We start from the raw sequence: 21,119 nt of genomic DNA on the forward strand, positions 1-21,119 counted from the left end.
TGTATGAATCTCTACTTTTCTTTTCTCCCTCATACTTTAGGAGAACTTTCTCATCATCATCTTCAACACACACACACACACACACACACACACACACGAATACCAAGTGCCACTATGTCCTTGCTTAAGTCAGGAATCAAACCATACTTACCCTGTTGAGCTCTTGTTGCAACGTAAAGGGGGGAAAAACAATACACTTGAGAGTTTGAAGAAACTGAGTTCAAATTTAGCTTTTCTAATTTGTTAGCTTTTTAAAAGAGTAACTGTCCTAAGGTTATAATTTTCAGTTTTTGTATATGTGAAATGGAGATAACGTCTATCTAACTACCCTACAAGGTCAGTGAAATATGTGTTTTAAAGTACCTTGAATGATTCAGAAGATAGCAGCCAAGTAGGTGGAAGCTGAGCCCACTTGCTTGTGCCCCCAGCATGAACTTTCAGCTATCTTTCGAAAAGTGACCTGAACAATCAACAGCATCTCAGCTGATACAAATTTTTGAAGCCAAGGAGTATAGAGGATGCTCTGCACCATCTGCACCTCTACAACAGTATATAAGAAGTTGTGCGTGGTGTGACTCTCAGTCAGGCAGCCATAGAGAAGAGCCCACCAAAGAATCATGGGACAAAAACCAAAATCCAATTACAATAAGAGAGCCCACATAAATGGCATAAAGGGCGTCCCAAGAGCATCCAACTCAGGAGATCAAGGAGACTGTACCACTGAGTGCCACAGGTCTCCTACCACAGAAGGCCACACCACAAAGACAGGGAGTCAAAGCAGATCAATCTAATACACAGACACAAAAAGCCACCTAAAATAGGGAGATAAAGAAATCACCCCCAACTGAAAGAAAAGAAGAAATACCTCAAAAGGGTGCTAAATGAAATTGAGGCAAGCAATCTATCAGACATAGAATTCAAAATAATGGTTATAAGGATGCTCAAGAAACTCAGGGAGAACTACAAGGAACTCTATGGAAACTACAAGGAACTTAGTGGAAACTACATCAGCATGAAAAAGGACATAGAAATTATGAATAAGAACCAGGAGGAAATACAGAATACTATATCTGAACTAAAGAATACACTAGAAGGAATTAAAAGCAGGCTAGATGAAGCAAAAGATTAAATCAGCAAGTTGGAAGACTGGGTAGGAAAAAAAAATACCTAGGCAGAGCAACAAAACAAACAAAGACCAAAAAAAGATAGTTTAAGGGAGCTGCAGGATAATATGAAGCATAATCATATATGCATCATAGGAAAACAGAGGGAGAAGAAAAGGAGGAAGGGATAGAAAATCTGTTTGAAAAAGTAATGGCTATCACTTCTAGGTCTTTTGGATAAGATCAAGTGAAAAATGGCTGAAAACTTCCCTAACTTGGTGAGGGAAAAAGTCATGCAAGTCCGGGAAGCACAGAAGATCCCAATCATGATGAACTGAAAGAGGCCCATTCTAAGGCATATCATAATTAAAATGGTAAAATTTAAAGACAAAGAGAGAATCTTAAAGGCAAAAAGGAAGAAACAGCTAGTAACATATAAAAGAGCTCTACTAAGGCTATCAGCTGATTTCTCAACAGAAACAGTAAAAGCCAGAAGGGAATGGCATGAAATAATCCAAGTAATGAAAAGCAAAGGCCTGCAACAAAGGCTAATTTACCCAGCAAGGCTCTCAATTAAAATGAAGGGGAAATAAGGAGATTCCCAGACAAAAAAAAAAATGGCTAATGGAGTACAACTCCATCAAACCAGAATGGGAAGACATGCTAAAGGGACTGTTTTAAGAAGATGAAGAAAAAGAGAGAGAGAGGAACACAGGTACAAAGGGAAAAAATGACAATGAATAAGTACCTATGAATAATAACCTTAAATGCGAATGGATTAAATGCTCCAATCAAAAGACACAGGATAGCTGAGTGGATAAGAAAACACTATCAATATATAAGCTTTCTAAAAGATACTACCTCAGAACAAAAAATCTACACAGGCTGAAAGTGAAGGGATAGAAAAATATATTGTAAGCAAATTGACATGAAAGAAAAGCTGAGGTAGCAATACTTACATTAGAAAAAATAGACTTCAAACAAAGGCCATAACAAGAGACAAAGAAGGTCATTACATAATATTCAAGGGAGTAGTCCAACAAGAGGATATAACCCTTATAAATATATATGCACACAACATAGGAGTACCTAAATATAAAAGGAATATCTTGGAGGACTTCAAGAAAGATATCAACAGCACCATAGTCATCATAGGACATCATAGGGGATTTTAACACCCCACTGTCAACAATGGATAGATCTTTCAAGCAAAGAATATAAAGAATTGTAAGAATATTGTATCACTGAATGACACTGTTGGTCAAATGGAATTGATTATATACAGAACCTTTCATCCCAAAGAAGCAACATATACATTCTTTTCAAATGCACATGGGACATTTTCAGATAGACCACATGGTAGAACACAAAACAAACCTCAACAAACTCAAGAAAATTAAAATCATATCAAGCATCTTCTTGGATCACAATGGCTTGAAAGTAGAAACCAACCTCAAGAAAAAAATAACTCAAAAACATTCAAATTCAAGGAGACTGAATAACATGCTATTAAATAATGAATGGGTTAACAATAAGATCAAGGAAGAAATCAAAAAGTATCTGGAAACAAATGAAAACAAACACACAACAACCCCCAAAACTATCAGACCCAGTAAAGGCAGTCCTGAGAGGAAAGTTCATAGCAACACAGGCCTACCTAAAGAAGATACAAATAAGCAACCTAATCCTGTATCTACAAGAACTAGAAGAACAACAAACAAGGGCTCAGTGAGTAGAAGAAAATAAATAATCAAGATAAGAGAATTAAATGACATAGAGACTAAAAAAACAATTCAAAGGATCAGTGAATCCAAGAGCTAGAAAAGATAAACAAAACTGACAAACCTTTGACCAGACTCATCAAGAAAAAAAGAGAAAGGACCCAAATAGATAACATTAAAAACAAAAGAGGAGAAGTTACAACTGATACCACAGAAATATAGAGAATTGTAAGAAATTACTATGAACAACTATATGCCAAGAAATTGGACAACCTGGGAGAAATGAACAAATTTCTAGAAACATACCATCTTCTAAAACTGAATCAGGAAGAAGCAGAAAGCCTGAAGAGATGAAAACTAATTAGTGAAATTGAAGCAGTAATCAAGAAACTCCAGGCACACAAAAGCCCTGGACCAGATGGCTTCTGAGGCAAATTTAACCAAACATTTAAAGGAGAACTAACCCCTATCCTTCTCAAACTATTCAAAAAAATTCAAGCACAGGAAAGACTCCCAAACTCTTTTATGAGGCCAGTATCATCCTAATTCCAAAATTAGGTAAAGATACAACAAAGAAAGAAAACTACAGGCCAATACCTCTGATGAATGTAGATGCCAGAATCCTCAACAAAATATTGGCAATCCAGATACAACAATACATTAAAAAGGTCATACACCATGATGAAGTGGGATTCATCCCAAGGATGCAATGATGATACAATATTCACAAATCAATAAATATAACACATCACAAAGACAAAATAAAGGACAACAACCCCATGATCATATCAACAGATGTTGAAAAGCATTTGATAAAAATCCAGAACTGATTTATGATTAAAGAACAAACAAACAACAAAGTGGAGGTAGAGGGAGCATACCTCAACATAATAAAGGCCATATATGAGAGACCTACAGCCAACATCATGGTCAATGGGCAAAAACTAAAAAGCTTTCCCCTTAAGATCAGGAACAAGACATGAGTATCTGCTTTCGTCACTCTTATTCAACATAGTACTGGAAGTTCTACCCACAGTGACCAGACAAGAAAAAGAAAAAAAGGCATCCAAATTGGAAAGGAGGAAGTAAAACTCATCTGCAGATAACATGCTAGTCTACATAAAAAATCCTATACTCTCCACCAAAAAACGACTTGACCTAATAAATAAATTTGGCAAAATAGCAGTATACAAAGTCAATATTAAAAATCAAGGGCATTTTTGTACACCAACATTGAAATATCAGAAAGAGAAACTAGGGAAAAAAATCCCATTAACTATAGCAACAAGAAAAATAAAGTAGCCCTGGCTGGTGTGGCTCAGTGGATTGAGAACTGGACTGTGAAGCAAAGGGTTGCTGGTTTGATTCCCAGTCAAGGCACATGCCTGGATTGCAGGCTAGGTCCCCGGTGGGGAGGCACGTGGGGGCAACCACACATTGATGTTTCTCTCCCTCTCTTTCTCTCTCCCTTCCCCTCTCTCTAAAAATAAATAAAATCTTAAAAAAAAACTATAAAAAAAGGAAGAAAAATAAAGTACCTAGGAACAAACCTAACCAAGGAATAAATCTAACCAAGAAGGCAAAAGATCTGTACTCAGAAAAGTATAGAATACTGATGACAAAAATTGAGGAAGATACAAATAAATGGAAGCACAAACTGTGTTCATGGATTGGAAGAAGTAACATAATTAAAATGTCCATACTACCCATAGTAATCTACAGATTCAATACAATTCCTACTAAAATACTAAAGGCATGTTTCACAGATCTAGAACAAGTATTTCAAAAATTTATATGGAACTAAAAAAGTTCCCAAATAGCCTCAGCAACCTTAAGAAAGAATAACAAAGTAGGAGGGATGACAATACCTGATATCAAAGTATACCTAGGGCCTCTATAATCAAAACAGTCTGGTACTGGCATAAGAACAGAAACATAGATCAATGGAACAGAACAGAGAGCCTAGAAATAAAGCCATGTCTCCATGGTCAATTAATATTTGACGAAGGGGGCATGAGCATACAATGTACTAAAAATAACCTCTTTAATAAATGATGTTAGGAGAACTGGGCTGGTACATGCAAAAAAAAAAAAAAAAATGACACCAGACTACCAACTTACACCATAAACCAGAATAAACTCAAAATGGATAAAAGACTTAAATATAAGTCGTGACACCATAAAAGTCCTAGAGGAAAACACAGGCAGTAAAATCTCAGATATCCCACGTAGCAATATTTTTGCTGATATATCTTTTAGGGCAAGGGAACTAAAGGAAAGAAAATAAGCAAAAGGGAATACATTAAATTAAAAAGCTTCTGCACGCCTAAAGAAACAATCATAAAAATGAAAAGGGAACCTAACATATGGGAGAACATATTTGCCAATGATATATCAGACAAAGGTTCAGTTTCCAAAATACATAAGAACTCACCTGGCTCAACACCAGAAAGACAAACAATCCAATTAAAAAATGGGAAAGGTCTTAAATACACACTTTTATAAGGAGGACATACAGATGGCTCAGAGACACATGAAAAAATGCTCAACATCATTGGCCATCAGAGAGATGCAAATTAAAGCCACAATAAGATATCACCTCACACCTGTCAGAATGGCCATCATTAATAAATCAACAAACAAGTGCTGGCAAGGATGTGAAGAAAAGGGAACCCTAGTGCACTGTTGGTGGGAGTGCAGACTGGCGCACCACTATGGACAACAGTATGGAATTTCCTCAAAAAGCTAAAAATGGACCTAACTTTTGACTCAGTGATTCTGCTGCTGGGATCATACTCTAAGAATCCTGAAACACTAATTCAAAAGAACTTACAGCCATTTACAATAGCCATTTACAATAGCTAAGTGCTGGAAAGAGACTAGGCGCCTAACAATAAATGAATGGATCAAAAAACTATGGTACATTGACATAATGGAATACCATGCAGCAGAAAGAAAGAAGGAGCTCCTACCTTTCATGACAGCATGGATGGAACTGCAGAACATTATGCTAAGTGAAATAGGCCAGTTGGTGAAAGACTAATACCATATGATTTCATCTATAAGAGGAATCTAATGAACAAAATAAACTAATGAGCAAAATAGAATCAGAGGCATGGAAATATGAAACAGATGGGTAGTTAATGAGGGAAGAGGGGAGGGAGGAAAATAGTGGATAGGGAAAGGGACTAGCCAAAGAACATGAATGACCCATGGACATGGACAACAGCATGGGAATTGACTGTGGGAGCAGGGGGTGGGATGGGCAGAGGAGGGCAAAGGGGGAAAAATTGGGAAAACTATAATAGAATAACAATTAAAAAATTAGTAAATAAACTACTTTGAAAACTATAAAGCAATCTGTAAGTGTATTGTTACAATTGGAGTTTCTTTAGATGTAAATGTTAACATACTATTCTGATAAAAAATTTTTAAATATATTTTATTGATTATGCTATTACAGTTGTCCCATTCTCCCCCTTCACTCCCCTCCCCCCTGCCCACCCCCTCCCACCCACATTCCCCCTCTTTAGTTCATGTCCATGTGTCATAAGTTCTTTCACTTCTACATTTCCCATACCATTCCTGCCCTCCCCCTATTTTCTACCTATTGTCTATGCTACTTATTCTCTATATCTTTTCACCCCTTCTCCTCCTCCCACTTCCCTGTTGCAAACCCTCCATGTGATCTCCATTTCTGTGGTTCCACTCCTGTTCTCTTTGTTTGCTTAGTTTGCTTTTGTTTTAGGTGTGCTTGTTACTAACTCTGAGTTTGATGTCTTTTTTTACTGTCCATATTTTTTATCTTCTTTTCCTTCGATAAGTCTCTTTAACATTTCATATAATAAGGGCTTGGTGATGATGAACTCCTTTAACTTGGCCTTATCTGAGAAGCACTTTATTTCCCCTTCCATTCTAAATGAAAGCTTTGCTGGATAGAGTATTCTTGGATGTAGGTCCTTGCCTTTCATGACTTGGAATATTTCTTTCCAGCCCCTTCTTGCCTGCAAGGTCTCTTTTGAGAAATCAGCTGACATTCTGATGGGAACTCCTTTGTAGGTAACTGTCCCCTTATCTCTTGCTGCTTCTAGAATTCTCTCCTTCATTTTTATCTTGGGCAATGTAATTATGATGTGCCTTGGTGTGTTCCTCCTTGGGTCCAACCTCTTTGGAACTCTCTGAGCTTCCTGGACTTCCTGGAAGTCTATTTCCCTTGCCATATTGGGGAAGTTCTCCTTTATTATTTGTTCAAATAACTTTTCCACTTGTTGTGTTTCCTCTTCCCCTTCTGGTACCCCTATAATTCGGATATTGGAATGTTTAAAGGTGTCCTGGAGGTCCCTAAGCCTCTCCTCATTTTTTTGAATTCTTGTTTCTTCATTCTTTTCTGTTTGGTTGTTCCTTTCCTCCTTCTGTTCCCTTCTATTGATTTGAAACCCAGTTTTTTTTCCATCACTATTGGTTCCATGTGTATTTTTCATTTCACTTATTGTAATCTGCATTTTTTCATCTAATTTATGACCAAAGTCCACCAATTCTGTGAGCATCCTGATCACCAGTACTTTGAACTGTGCATCTGATAGGTTGGCTATTTCTCGGTCACTTAAAAAAAATGGCTCTAGGACTTTTAACTCTGTTTGAGCCATCTTTTTAATTTAATTTTATTTTTTTCCTTTAGTCAGGTTGCACCTGTTACATATGAGGGGAGGAGCCTTAGGTGTTCACCAGGGTGGGTCACCTCAGTCACTGGGTTGTGACGTTGTATGTGGGGGCGGGGTCTGAGAGGGAACAATGGCGCCTGCTCCGCTCTCACCAGGACTCCAGTCCCCCTTGCCGCTTCCCACAAGCAAACTGGTCCCCTCTGGTGCTGGCTCCCGGGCGGGTGGGCTTGTGCACTCTCTCAGACTCTGTGGGTTTCTCCAAGGAGCCTCCTGTGAGGCTGAGAGAATCGCCCAGCCTCAACTTCCACAGGTGTTTTCAATCGGTGCCTTCAGGCTTTGTTTCCCAGCGCTGGGTCCCTGGGATGCGCCGTCTGTGTTGCGCCACTCGTTTTCGCTAAGTTCTGCACACGAAAGTGCGGCTGTGGACAGCCAGCTGCCTTGCGCGCCTCACTGGGTCTGCTGGTTGCCTCCCGTGCCCAGCGTTTGCCACCAGTCCATCAGCTTCAGTCTGCGGTCTGCGCCCTGCGTGCACATGTCTGCTAGCCACTGATTTTTCCTGCCGGTACCCCTCGACCCCTCTCTGTAGGCCTCTGATTCCACCCCTCCTTACCGGACTGGATTTATGGTATTCAGATTTCCGTTCGGTTCATTTCTCTCTGTTCTGGTTGTTTTTTGTTTGTAAATTCTTGTTGTCCTTAGTTTTGGTTGCGCGAGGAGGTACAATGCGACCACCTATGCCTCCATCTTGGATCCTCTCTCCTGATAAAATTTTCAATTGAGCAATAAAAAATATTCATTCATTTAAGAATTATTTATTCAGTATCTTCTGTGTTACATTATGAAGACAATAAAAAATGATAGTTATCTCTGTTATGAGAGAGGGGAAATTGGGGAGAGATATGGTTTTGGTTTCTGCCAATACTTTTTCAGAACTTTTTAGATGCCAGATATCATTCTAAACACTATACACATAGTAACTCTTTTAATCTGTAAAAACCCTGTGAAAAGGGAATATTTTAATCCTCATTTTACAGATGAGAAAGATAAGTACAAGAAGCATGGAAACCTGTGCAAGTTCAGACACCTATTAAGTATTAAAAGTATTCGAGTCAACTCACAGATTCAGGCAAGTTAGCTGTATTATTTAGTTATATTGTACCTCAAGTGGGCAGAAAAAGTACATATATCATTGATAGTAACTAATGCTGACTAAAAATACTAAAGGAGGAAGTGATAAATGAAAAGATTATCCTGGGGTGGGGTGGCCGGCGAAGTCTTTATGATATGAACTCAAAACTATATTCAAACTCATTTGAAAAGTTTAGAGCAAAAAAAAAATACAAATATTATTTACTGCATGTATTTTTGAGCATGCAATAGGTACCACCTTGTTGAAATATCACATATATAAAAAAATACAAAAAATATTTCCCATATTAACTTGGGAAATATCTCATTCAGTGGGTTCTCTTCTATGGACTAGATTTACTGTATTTTGCTGTGTATAATGCACATTTTTTTTGGCCAAACTTTTGAGTGAAAGAAAAATAGGGTGTACATTACAAATGGGTAGTATATAAATGTTTTTAATTTTTATCTATGCTTATGTGTTAAAAGTATAACTCCTTTAAAATTCTATTATAATACAAAAAGTTATAAAATTCCTTTATAATACAAAAAACAAGTATCTAAATATAAATAAATAAAAATTGAATTAGAAAATTGAAAAGAAAGATTTTTTTCCTGTAAGTTTGGGTAAAAAATTGGGGTGTATGATACATGGGAACATATTACATGGCAAAATACTGTATTTCCTAATTGAAACAGCAAAAACTGACTTATAGCAATGCCTGTCTATCCACATACCAATCTTAATCCATTTATTTCAGAGAATTATCATTTAATTTAATTACCAATTGCCATTATCCCATGATCAAGACCACTGAACACTTCAGCACTAGCCCATTATTAAGAAAAATAAGTTGAAATCAAATAATATACTGAGGTCTGTACAGAAAGTATCTAGCCATGTAGTACAAAAGATAGAGACATTTATTGAAGAAGACCCAAGATACAAGAAACACTGTACATAGGACAATGACACCTCAGTTCCCTTCAAAGTAGGTACCTTGGGACCTCACACAGTTCTCCGGGGTCTCTTCCACTGTTTAAAACATTCTACAAAATCCTTTGTTGGAATCACCATCTGCTGCCCTGTTGTAGTTTCCTGAATTTCATCAAAGTCCTGAAATCTCTTCCCTTTGAAAGGTGGTTTTAGCTTGGGAAAAGCCGGAAGTCAGAGGGCACCAAATTTGAGCTGTAGAGGGGTTGAGTCACCTGGGTGATTTGATGTTTTGCCAAAAAAATCTATATGAGATGTGATGCATGAACAGGTACATTGTTGTGATGACCCTGCCAATCACTCGTTTCCCATATCTGTGGCCATTTTCATTGTATTGCATCTCTCAACTGACGAAGAACATTGAGGTTGTACTACTTATTGTCTGGCCAACAGGGGCGAACTTGTGATGACAACACCTTCCTAATCAAAAAACACAGTTAACGTGATCTTGATCTTGTTGCAACTTCGCTGAGTCTGGTTTGGGTGTGGAGAACCAGGCGACTTCCACTAGGATGACTGAACCTTTGTTTCTGGATCACAGCTGTAGACCACAATTCATCTCTTGTTATGACCTTCTTGAGAAAATCTTTTTCATTGGTAATAGTTTGAATCAAGTCATTAGCAACTGCATGATGTTCCTTCTGCTCTGGTAGCAGAAGCCACAGAACAAATTTTGCCATGACATGTTTCAGGCCATGATCCTGTGTCAAAATCTCAGAAACAGTAGCTTTTGAATTCCTAGATCAGTTTCAAGTTCTTGCACTGTCAGTCGCCAATCTTTGTTGACTGAAGGCCATATACGTTCAACATTCTCAGGTGTTCTGCTTGTTGCAGGCTTTCTAGAACATGGATCACTTTCAACAGATTTTTGACCATCTTTGAGGTGTTTGTGCATTTTTGTTCACACTGCACACACTGCATCATCCCCGAAGGCCTTCTGAATCATCTGAATAGTTTCAGTGGAGTAATGTTCAAGCTGAATGCAAAATTGATGCAGATTCATGCTCTACTCACTCAGTCACTTTAATGCCATGGCAACACAGTACACATGCTCACTCAATGGCGTCTACCACCCCCAGTGACTAGTACAGTGAAGTTGTCATTGTTTACTTGTGCATATTCTAATCCACTCTCTTTGGCTGCAAAGTTACATCAATGCTGCACAAACTGTTCTTGTTATATTAACAATGGCTGGACCTTTTCTGGACAGACCTTGTATGTGTTTCCACAATAAAAAATGACATAAGGCACGGGTGTGAAACTCATTTTCACTGGGGGGGGGGGGCACCTCAGCTTTGCAGCTGCTTTCAAAGGGCCAAATGTAGAGCACCTTGCTCCTAGGTTAAGGAGTAGTTACATGTATACAGTCCTAAAATGACATTCAGGCCTTTGGAGTCAACCATGAAACTAATGTGGTCCCCAGTGAAAATGAGTTTAATACCCCTGACATAAGGCAAATAAATTATTTTCAGTTTACAGAGAAGCACTGTGTTAATTTTCATGGTATAGACAGGAGGCTAACTGCCCTACTTGCACCCTTGGATTTTTATATTTGCTATTTTATTTTATATCTAGAAAAGCAGTTTGAAATCAACTTTTCAAATGACACACTAAGCAATGGCCAACAATGGTTGGTACTTGTTTCAATTTCCAGCAGAAAAGGTGTACCGATTGCTTGTTGGTCCTGTGTATATACCATGCCACTTACCAAGTGATAGGTCTGGGCTTTTAAAACATTAAGATCAATAAAGTTTTCTTCATTGTCTGTCTCTTCTTCCTTAGAAAAATAAAGAGTTTTAAAAGTTAATAATTATAAAAGGTACCATTTAAAAATGTATTTCCAACTTTCACATATACAAGTTCTATATAGAGACTAATGCAGGAAAGGGTATTTGAAAGCCTAGTAATGTGTGTAAACTTATTAGCAGCTCATCTGTTTTCTGAGGTTTTGATGGTGCCATTTAAAATAGGCCTTTTTTTAGCAGTCACTGAAAGAAGGTGGTGTGGGGAAGGGAAGGAGGGAGGTGCAATTACTGTAAATCTACAGATAAATAAACAAAAAAACAAGAAACAGTCCCAAGTAGCATATCTAAAATAGTGGAAAAAGTTAACAAATTTTGAATAACATGACTAAAATAGACAAAAATGAGAAGTTGACAGACAGAATACTCCACAGACCAATCACATTAATGAATATTTTTGATATTTCACCTTATATGTTGAAGTTTAATCAACTAATAAGTTAAGTCACCAGTAGTGCCTGGCCCATGGTTCCTAAATCTACTTAAAGATAGCAAATATCAAATCTATTTAAAGATATGAAATATATAATTTAAGACATTAACTTTGTGTCTTAGATATTAACTATCTAAAAAAGCAGTTCAGGTAGAGTCCAAGTCGTTTTAAGATGAACATCATCAGCATGACATGGGAGCCTGTAAGAATGCAAAGTCTATGGCTCCATCCTAGATCTACTCAGAATCTCTGGTGGTGGGGCCACTAGATCAAGATGTGAGAACTATGCTAATGTTTACTTTTTTAGGGAGAGGGCAGTGGGGCATAGAACTGCAGACAAAACTGATCTGTTTACATCTTAAATCCTAAGCCTATATGCAGATGCATACATTTGAAAAGTAGCTCGGTCTATTCTGTGTTTGCACTAATGACAGTCTACTTAACAAGGAGAGTAAATGATTGAAACGTCAATGACTAAAAATGCTCATGGGAGAAGAGACAAGTTTATAATGCTTTTGCAATAACCTAATGAGTACTGTTTACATAGGTGATCAATAAAATACTTGTTGAATTGTACTGGATTGAACATTAATAGGCAAAAAGCTTTCATAGTAGGTACTAGGATAAGTATTTAAGTTACTAAACATTATTAAGAGAGCATTCAAAAGGAATTTGAATATAAACAGACTTAGAGGAAAAAAGTTTTAAAATAAATTGAGAATTCTAATCTCAGTAATTTAGAAGGCACTCAACAATTTCCTATCATTTCTTTGCCTTATATGCACCCTCATACTTCTGTTACTGCCAATTACTAAGGACATGATTAAATACAGCAGGTGAGAATATTCTGTCAGAACCAATACTTACTTTTTTTTTGACAGTTACTGTATCCTATCATGATTTGGCCAGTCTAAAACTGAAGGTTTCTAGTTTCTAGATGATTATAGCAGAACTTTGTCAGAAATTATCTTTATCATCCACCCTTGAGCCACTCCACAAACTGTGGCAACAAAACGAAGTAATATCTAATCATCCAAATGCTTTTTAGCATTGATCATGGGAGATCCAGTTCTCCTTAGCCTGAGCAATGGGAGAGGTAAGAAGACTCCTCAGAATATAATGACAATAAGAAAAGAAAGGAAGGAAAAAACCTCCTGAGACATGACTAAGGGAACTAATAGCTTCAGAGGCAACCTTTTGAGGAAGGTCTTTGAGTTTGGTGTTATGAGAGTAGAAGGTGTTTACCTCACAGTTGGGAAGAAATGTGTGATGAGACTGCTTTCTAGTTTATTTCTCTAATTTACATGCCTCATAATGCTGCTTTCAACTTTAAAAGGTTCTCAGAAAAAAATTAGCTATAATTTCTAAAATTACACAGCAATATGCTGACAGATGATTTTGTGGCCAAATATTTAATAAACACCTACTGTGCACCATGCCCTGAACAATAAGCTGGAGATGAAAAAAAAGCACAAAATTGTTTCTGCCCTCATAGGGTTATTTTTCTGACTAGTATGTTTTTATACTTTTTTTCTGAACTGGCAGTTTCAAGTTATATCTCTTTAAAGCTAAATGTTGATGCATTGGGACCAGGTATCTGTCAATAAACTAGTAACTAATAAACAGCTATTATCAAGACAAGATGAGAAATATATCTGAGTAAAAAAAATGAAGTAACACCTAGGAAAATGTGAGATCTTAAAATTTTCTGAGCCTGAATGGAAAGATCTATTACACAAAGAATAATGTCTAAATTCCTAAAATGCCCCAAATGGTAAGTACCTGGCCTATCTTCCCAGTTCATCTTAAGCCACCTTCCTCCTCACTCAGGAGATCTGACCACAAGGGTTTTTTCTCAGTTCCTTGATCATGCTAAGTTCCTTTCTGCCTCAGAGCTTGTGTACCACCAGGGTCTTACCCACTGTCTGCTACATAACAGGTGCTCAATAAACACACATAGAATGAATGAATGTATTTTTACCTTAACTTTAAATATATATTCTGTCAAAAAAGAATCTTTTAAATTGATTTGTTTTACAATGGTGTTTTTCCTTCAGTAAAACATGTTAAATATTTTGAAAATACAAAGCATAGGAAAGAAAACAATTATTCATAATCCTGCTACCTATATATAACTAATGTTAACATATTAACATTATTTTTCTTTCTTTGAACATTTTACATAGCTGAGTTTATGCATATAGTATGTTACCATGCCCATGTCACTAACATTTTTCTGTCAACAATTTTATTTCACTTAAATAGTATTTATTTATTAGAAAAATGTATATTTGGTTTGTGGCATAGTCATTCTATGAAGAAATATTTCATTTCCCATGACTTTAAAACCTAGTAATTTGACAATATGTACCCAGTGGTATATATTTGGTGTAGGGGGGCAGTCAGTTTTTTAAAATGTATTTTTAATTATAGTTGACATACAATATTATATTAGTTTCAGATGAATGACATAGTGATTCAACATATATCTTAGGAAGTGATCACCATATTAAGTCTAGGAATCATCTGTCACCATATATATTTATGATATTATTCACTATATTCTCTATGTTGTACATTACACCCTTGTAACTTATAGATGTAACTGTGTACTTCTTACAAACAACTATTAAAAAAACAATTTTTCATGGATATACCATACACTACTACTTGAATATAGCGTAAGTTCCTTAATGGTTATTTTCAGTACTTGCTATAAAACAATGTAGTGATTAATGTCTTTGTATCATATAGTAGTTTAATAAATTACTTTAAGCTGAAATATAGTACTTATTCTACATTAATTTTTAAAATCACCTGGAAAATTTAACTGACTTATGAGAGTAAAATACACTGTCATTTTGATTTCAGATCATAGCAATACTTCCTAAAACACCACGGTTAATCCATCTCTGGTTCTGAGAAAGAGCTCTCTGTTTCTGCCATTTGACTAGTCTAATCTGTTGTTGAGACTTGATCATTTACAGTTACACTATTGATAGAACGTTAAGAACGGGAAAATGCTCAGATGTTGCCAAACAATTTAAATAATACTGATGTTTACAAGTATTTTTAAAGTTCCTGCATTTAAAATTTTTAAGTTTTAAAATTAGTATTTATCCTCAGTTTGGAAGCATAATGTAGTTCCTGAGAAATGAATGGTGTTCTTATGAAGCAGAATGCCTTAATCCTAAATTCTATTATTCTGTTTTAAATTATTTATTATTTATGACTATTTAAGGTCATGAATAGTTGTTAATAAAATGTTTGCTCATATAAGTAGTAATCTACTACCTCCTGTCCACAATTAAAGAATCTCTGCTAAAATCCAAACCTCAATCATTATATATAGAACACGAGCACTAACTCAACTGAAGGTTTAACAACTGAACATGGTAGGTACTCTAAAAACTTTTCATCTCTAGAATAATGCAATAAATAATATTCCAGAAAATGGAAGTCTGGGAGAATTAAAAGAAGGAAAAAATCCAGAGGTCAAAATCAACAATAAATTCAGTAATACTCATACCACAAATTCTTCATCCACTTTATTTAACATTAATTCTGCATCATCTTCTGGAATAGTTTCTTCTTCTAATTCTTCCACTGGATATGTTGGTCTAAGAGAATAAAGCTTAATATGAGATTACAGTTGAAAACAAAACAAATCATTTTAGTAGGACAAAAAAGTATATATGATGTGAATATTAAGGATCTCCTCTACAACAGATCTTGTCCTATTCCATCCCTCTTCGATAATCAGTTAACTGTTTCATGTATTCTTAAAACTTTCTGTATAAAGAAGCAAAAATATTTATCTCCAAATTTAAAGAATGAATTTACATAAGTAGGCTAATATCATGCATATTACCCTATATACTTTCTTCATTTACTAATAGACCACATTTAAGTACCTATACATACATCTCTCCCCTCTTTATCACCTGCATGCATTACATTTAACAACAATATCATGCTATTACTTAACTAGTAACCTATGGCTGAACATTGAGGTTATTTCTAGTATTTTTACTAGACAATATTACAGAGGTCATCACTGAATATTTATCATTATGTATAACATTACAATGGCTGGTTCAAGAACTTTGTACATTTTATTGTTTTGCTAGATATTGCCAAAACTAACTTCTATTATGTTACACTTCCAACAACACTGACTCCATTTCCACATATTCACCAATATGGTATACAAACTTTAATGTCTGCCAATCATTTACATGAAAATTTTTAATTTTGGTTTTAACTGTATTTCCTTCACATGGAATTGACTGAATACCTTTTCATGTTTTAAATAGTTATCTGTGTTTCTTTTTCAGGAAAATGACTATTTACATTCTTTGGCCTTCTGTATATTAAGAAAACTAATTGGCCTAACCTGTGTTAAAAATAATTTCCTAGTTTATTACTTATAATCTTGGCTATTCAGGACTGTTACAATTTTTATTACATTGATTTTACAACCTTTTCGTGCATCCATCATAATTTTAACATCATACAACATATCCCATACCCCTTTGGCTTTTTAGTACTACTACAGTTTCATTTTTCATATTTATATCTTTGATCAATCTGAAATTTATTTCTGTAGAAGTAAGAAGAAGAGCTCCAACTTTATTCTAATTACCAAAATCTAATCAGAGGTCCTAACACTAAGTATTGAACAATCATTTCTCCATCAAGATTAAGAACATGTGGTCTTCTGGCCAAGATAGAGATGCAGGTAGACACACCGTTACCTCCTTGCACAACCAAATGAAGGACAATGACAAATTTAAAAACAAAAAAACAGAACTGACAGAAAATCAAACTGTATGGAAGTCCGACACTCAAGGAGTTAAAGAAGAAACATTCATCCAGATGAGTAAGAGGGATAGAGACAGGCAGCCAGATGGGGTGAGGACGGGTGGCAAGGCAGTGGCTGGAGGACTGGGGAGGGCAAGGCAGATTTCGGATAGGGTGGACCCACATTCTCACGCAGATAAACTGAGAGGAACAACTGAGGAGTGAAATAAACTGAGCAACCCAGGGTTACAGAGTGGTGACATAAAGACTCAAAGCCTCTGACTGAAAACACCTGTGGGTATTGAGGCAGTGGAAGAAACTCCCAGCCTCACAGGAGAGTCCATCGGAGAGACCCACAGGGTCCTAGAATGTATACAAACCTACCCACCCGGGAATCAACACCAGAAACACCCAATTTGCTTGTGGGTAAAGTAAAGTGACTGGAAACTGGCAGAGAGTGGAGCAGGAGGCACTGTTCCCTCTCAGACCTCTCCCCCACATACAGCGTCACAACACAGTGACTTGGGTTGCCCCGCCCTGGTGAACATCTAAGACTCTGCCCCTCACTACATAACAGGCACACTGAGACAAAAAAAAAAAAAAAGGCCCAAATGAAAGAACAGATCAAAACTCCAGAAAAAATACAACTAAGTGATGAAGAGATAGCCAACCTATCAGGTGCATAGTTCAAAACACTGGCAATCAGGATGCTCATACGACTGGTTGAATATGATGGCAAATTAGAGGGAAAAATGAAGGCTATGCTAAATGAAATAAAGGAAAACATACAGGGAACCAATAGTGATGAGAAGGAAACCAGGACTCAAATCAATGGTTTGGACCAGAAGGAAGAAACATTCAACCAGAACAGAATGAGGAAATAAGAATTCAAAAAAACGAGGAGAGGCTTAGGAACCTCCAGGACATCTTTAAATATTCCAACATCTGAATCATAGGGGTGTCAGAAGGAGAAGAGGAAGAGCAAGGAATGGATAATTTATTTGAAAAAATAATAAAGGAAAACTTCTCCAATCTGGTAAAGGAAATATACTTCCAGGAAGTCTAGACAGGAAGCTCAGAGAGTCCCAAAGAAGTCAGACACAAGGAAGCACACACAAAGGCACATCATAATTACATTACCCAAGATTAAAGAGAAGGACAGAATCTTAAAAGCAGCAAGAGAAATGGAGACAGTTACCTACAAAGGAGTTCCCATAAGACCATCAGCTAATTTCTGATAAGAAACATTGCACATAAGAAGGAGCTGGAAAGAAATATTTGAAGCCATGAAAGGTTAGGACCTACATCCAAGATTACTCTATCCAGCAAAGCTATCATTTAGAATGGAAGGACAGATAAAGTGTTTCCCAAATAAGGTGAAGTTAAAGGAGTTCATCATCACCAAGTCCTTATTATATAAAATGTTAAAGGGACTTATCCAAGAAAAAGAAGATCAAAAACATGAACAGTAAAATGACAACAAACTCACAGTTATTAACAACCAAACCTAAAACAAAAACAAAAACAAAAAAAAGGAACTAAGCAAACAACTAGAACAGGAACAGAATCACAGAAGTGGAGATCACATGGAGGGTTATCAGTGTGGGAGTGGGAGGGGGAAGGAGGGAGAAAAGGTACAGAGAATAAGTAGCATAAATGGTAGGTAGAAAATAGACAGGGGAGGTTAGGAACAGTATGGGAAATGTAGAAGCCAAAGAACTTATATGTATGACCCATGGACATGAACTAAAGGCGGGAATATGGGTGGGAGGATGTGTGCAGGAGAAAGGGAATAAAGGGGGGGGGAATGGGACAACTGTAATAGCATAATCAATAAAATATATTTTAAAAAATATTAAGAATATATATTTCTCATATTAAAAATACCAGAAGTATTTAATTTATTTCTGGAAACTTGTTTAAAACACCCATACCTGAGTTAACAAAATATGAAAATCAACATTCAATATTAAGAAAGAACACTAATGCAAACCAAATCAATTTTTTTAAAGAATAAATTTCCAGCCCTGGCTGGTGTGGCTCAGAGGATTAGCACAGGCCTGTGAACCAAAGGGCTGCTGGTTTGATTCCAAGTCAGGCCACATGCCTAGGTTGCCTGCCAGGTCCTCAGTAGGGGGTGAGCAAGAGACAACGACACATTGCTATTTCTCTCCCTCTCTTTCTCCTTCCATTCCCCTCTCTCTAAAAATAAAATCTTTTAAAAAAGCACAAAGTTAAGTAGTAGCATAAGGATGAGTAGAAATGAATGAAAGAAAGAAAGAAAGAAAGAAAGAAAGAAAGAAAGAAAGAAAGAAAGAAAGAAAGAAGAAAGGAAAGAAAGGGGGAGGGAGGAAGGAAGGGAGAGAAAAATCTCTGACATTGGACAAGATGATGGAGGATCAAGTGGAAGTTGCACAGAATTACTCCCAGGACCCAACTGGAATTACAACCAATCTGTAGAGAAATCATCTTAAATAACCAATTGAACATTAGCTGGAAAGAAGCCTTATAACCATGGGCAGAAGAAACTACATCACCACAACATGACTGAGGGGGAGATTTGAGAGGGCTGGCTGGGCTCCCACTGGCAACAGCTGAAGTTGTGAAGGGATATTGCAGTGGCTTGGGGTTCCCCTGAGAAGTGTGGGGTCCCCATCCTACCGCACCAGAACTGGGAAAGGAACCTAAATAACATCTGGCTGTGAAAAGCAGCAGGGTTTCTGTATGCCAGAGTGAGATGGCTAGAGCAGCAGAGAGCCTCTTAAAGGGCTAATGCACAAAATTTCATTTGCAGCCATTTACCCTGGGCCCTGGCAGACAGAGGGCAGAGTGAACTAGTGATGCATGAGAGTCTGGGGTTGGTAGTTCTGGGGAGAGAACTGGAGGAAGAGCCACCAGGATCCCTGTGCTGAGTCATCCCACATACTGCATAAGCTCTTTCTCAGGCAGAACAATCTCCTCCAAGTGGCATCAGCCTGAAGGGAAGCAATAGCACCTCCTTGTGACTCCACAAGCTGCTGAATATAGCTGGAAGTTGTTATCTCAGTGATTAAGTATAACAACTGAGGCAGATCTCTGGGAGCTCTGACCCTCCCCTGGTCCAGGTACTGGTAAAAGCAGGCCTTGGTGCACAGCCTGGTTCTTTCAGCACACAAACAGGCCCAGCAGAGGGAGCCACAAACTATGGATCACTGATAGCTTCAAAGAAGTTGCCCAAGGCCACTCACAGTCAGCATCTGGCTAGGTCTGCACCAGAGTCTGTGCAGATCTACCTAATAGAAATAAATAGAAAGAAGCAGCCAAAATGGGAAGACAAAAGAAAGAAAAAGAAAAAAAAAACAGGCCCCAGATGAAAGAACAAGAGAATTCTAGAGAAGAACTAAATGAAATGGAGGCAACCCATTTATCAGATAGAGAGTTTAGAGTAATGATTATAAGGAATACTCACCAGCATGAAAAAAAAAAAAGACATAGAAACCATAAAAAAAAGACCAGTCAGAAATAAAGAAAGAATGGAATATCTAAGATAAATAATAGACTGGAAGGAACAGTAAATCAGATAAAGCAGAGGACTATATCAGCTTTTGGAAGAAAAGACAGAAAAAAACACCCAGGCACAGCAGCAAAAAGAAAAAAGAATTAAAAAAAATGAGGAGAGCTCAATAAACATTTGGGACAACATGAAGCATAATAACATCCACATCCTGGGAATACCAGAAGGACAGTGATAATGACCAAATTCTAGTCTGGTGAAGTAAAAAGACACACAAATTCAGGAAACACAGGGTTCCAAATACAATGGATCCAAAGAGGTCCACACCAAGAATCATAATTAAAATGACAAAGTTTAAAGACAAGGAGAGAATCCTAAAAGGTACAAGAGAAAAGCAGGAAGCTCCAATTAGACCAGGGGTGTCAAGCTCATTTTCACCAGGGGCCACACATCAGCCTTGTGGTTGTCTTCAAAGGGCTGAATGTAATTTTAGGACTGTATAAATGTAACTACTCCTTAACAGTTAAGTGAGAGCTCGATGCTGCTGCGGGTATAAACAAGGTGCTGGGCCGGATAAAACAAAGTGGAGGGCCAGATTCAGCCCACAGGCCTTGTGTTTGCCACCTGTGGATTAGACTGTCACCCAATATCTCAACAGAAACATTTCAGATCAGAAGGGACTAGCATGAAATATTCAAAGTGATGAAAAGTAAGGACCAACAAACAAGGCTACTTTACACAGTAAGGCTATCATTTAAAATTGAAGGAGAAATACAGAGCTTCCCAGACAAGAAAAAGCTACAGGAGTTTGTTAATTCTAAACCAGTAGTACTGCCACAAATGTTAAAAAGCTTGCTTTAAGATGAAGATGAAGAAAACAAAAAAAGAAGAAAAAAGAGGAAAATAGTTTAAATATATATCTATCAATAATCGCCTTAAATATAAACGGCGTAAATGCTTCAATTAAAAGACAGAGGGCAG

The 21,119-nt window shown here is 37.0% G+C and overlaps 1 protein-coding gene across 1 annotated transcript in view; it reads right to left on the reverse strand.

Moving 5' to 3' along the window:
* The window catches only part of IFT57 (intraflagellar transport 57), a 74,597-nt gene that overhangs the window by 44,133 nt on the left and 9,345 nt on the right, over positions 1–21,119 (reverse strand). Inside the window, exons 4-5 of the mRNA XM_045851374.1 lie at positions 15,372–15,462; positions 11,316–11,384 (exon numbers count right to left, since the gene is read on the reverse strand). Of these exons, the coding sequence (XP_045707330.1) occupies positions 11,316–11,384; positions 15,372–15,462 (160 nt within the window). The remainder of the gene's footprint in view (positions 1–11,315; positions 11,385–15,371; positions 15,463–21,119) is intronic.

This window comes from Phyllostomus hastatus, unplaced genomic scaffold, assembly GCF_019186645.2.
Source record: "Phyllostomus hastatus isolate PE091 unplaced genomic scaffold, TTU_PhHast_1.1 phas_contig_86, whole genome shotgun sequence".
Classification (NCBI taxonomy): domain Eukaryota; kingdom Metazoa; phylum Chordata; class Mammalia; order Chiroptera; family Phyllostomidae; genus Phyllostomus; species Phyllostomus hastatus.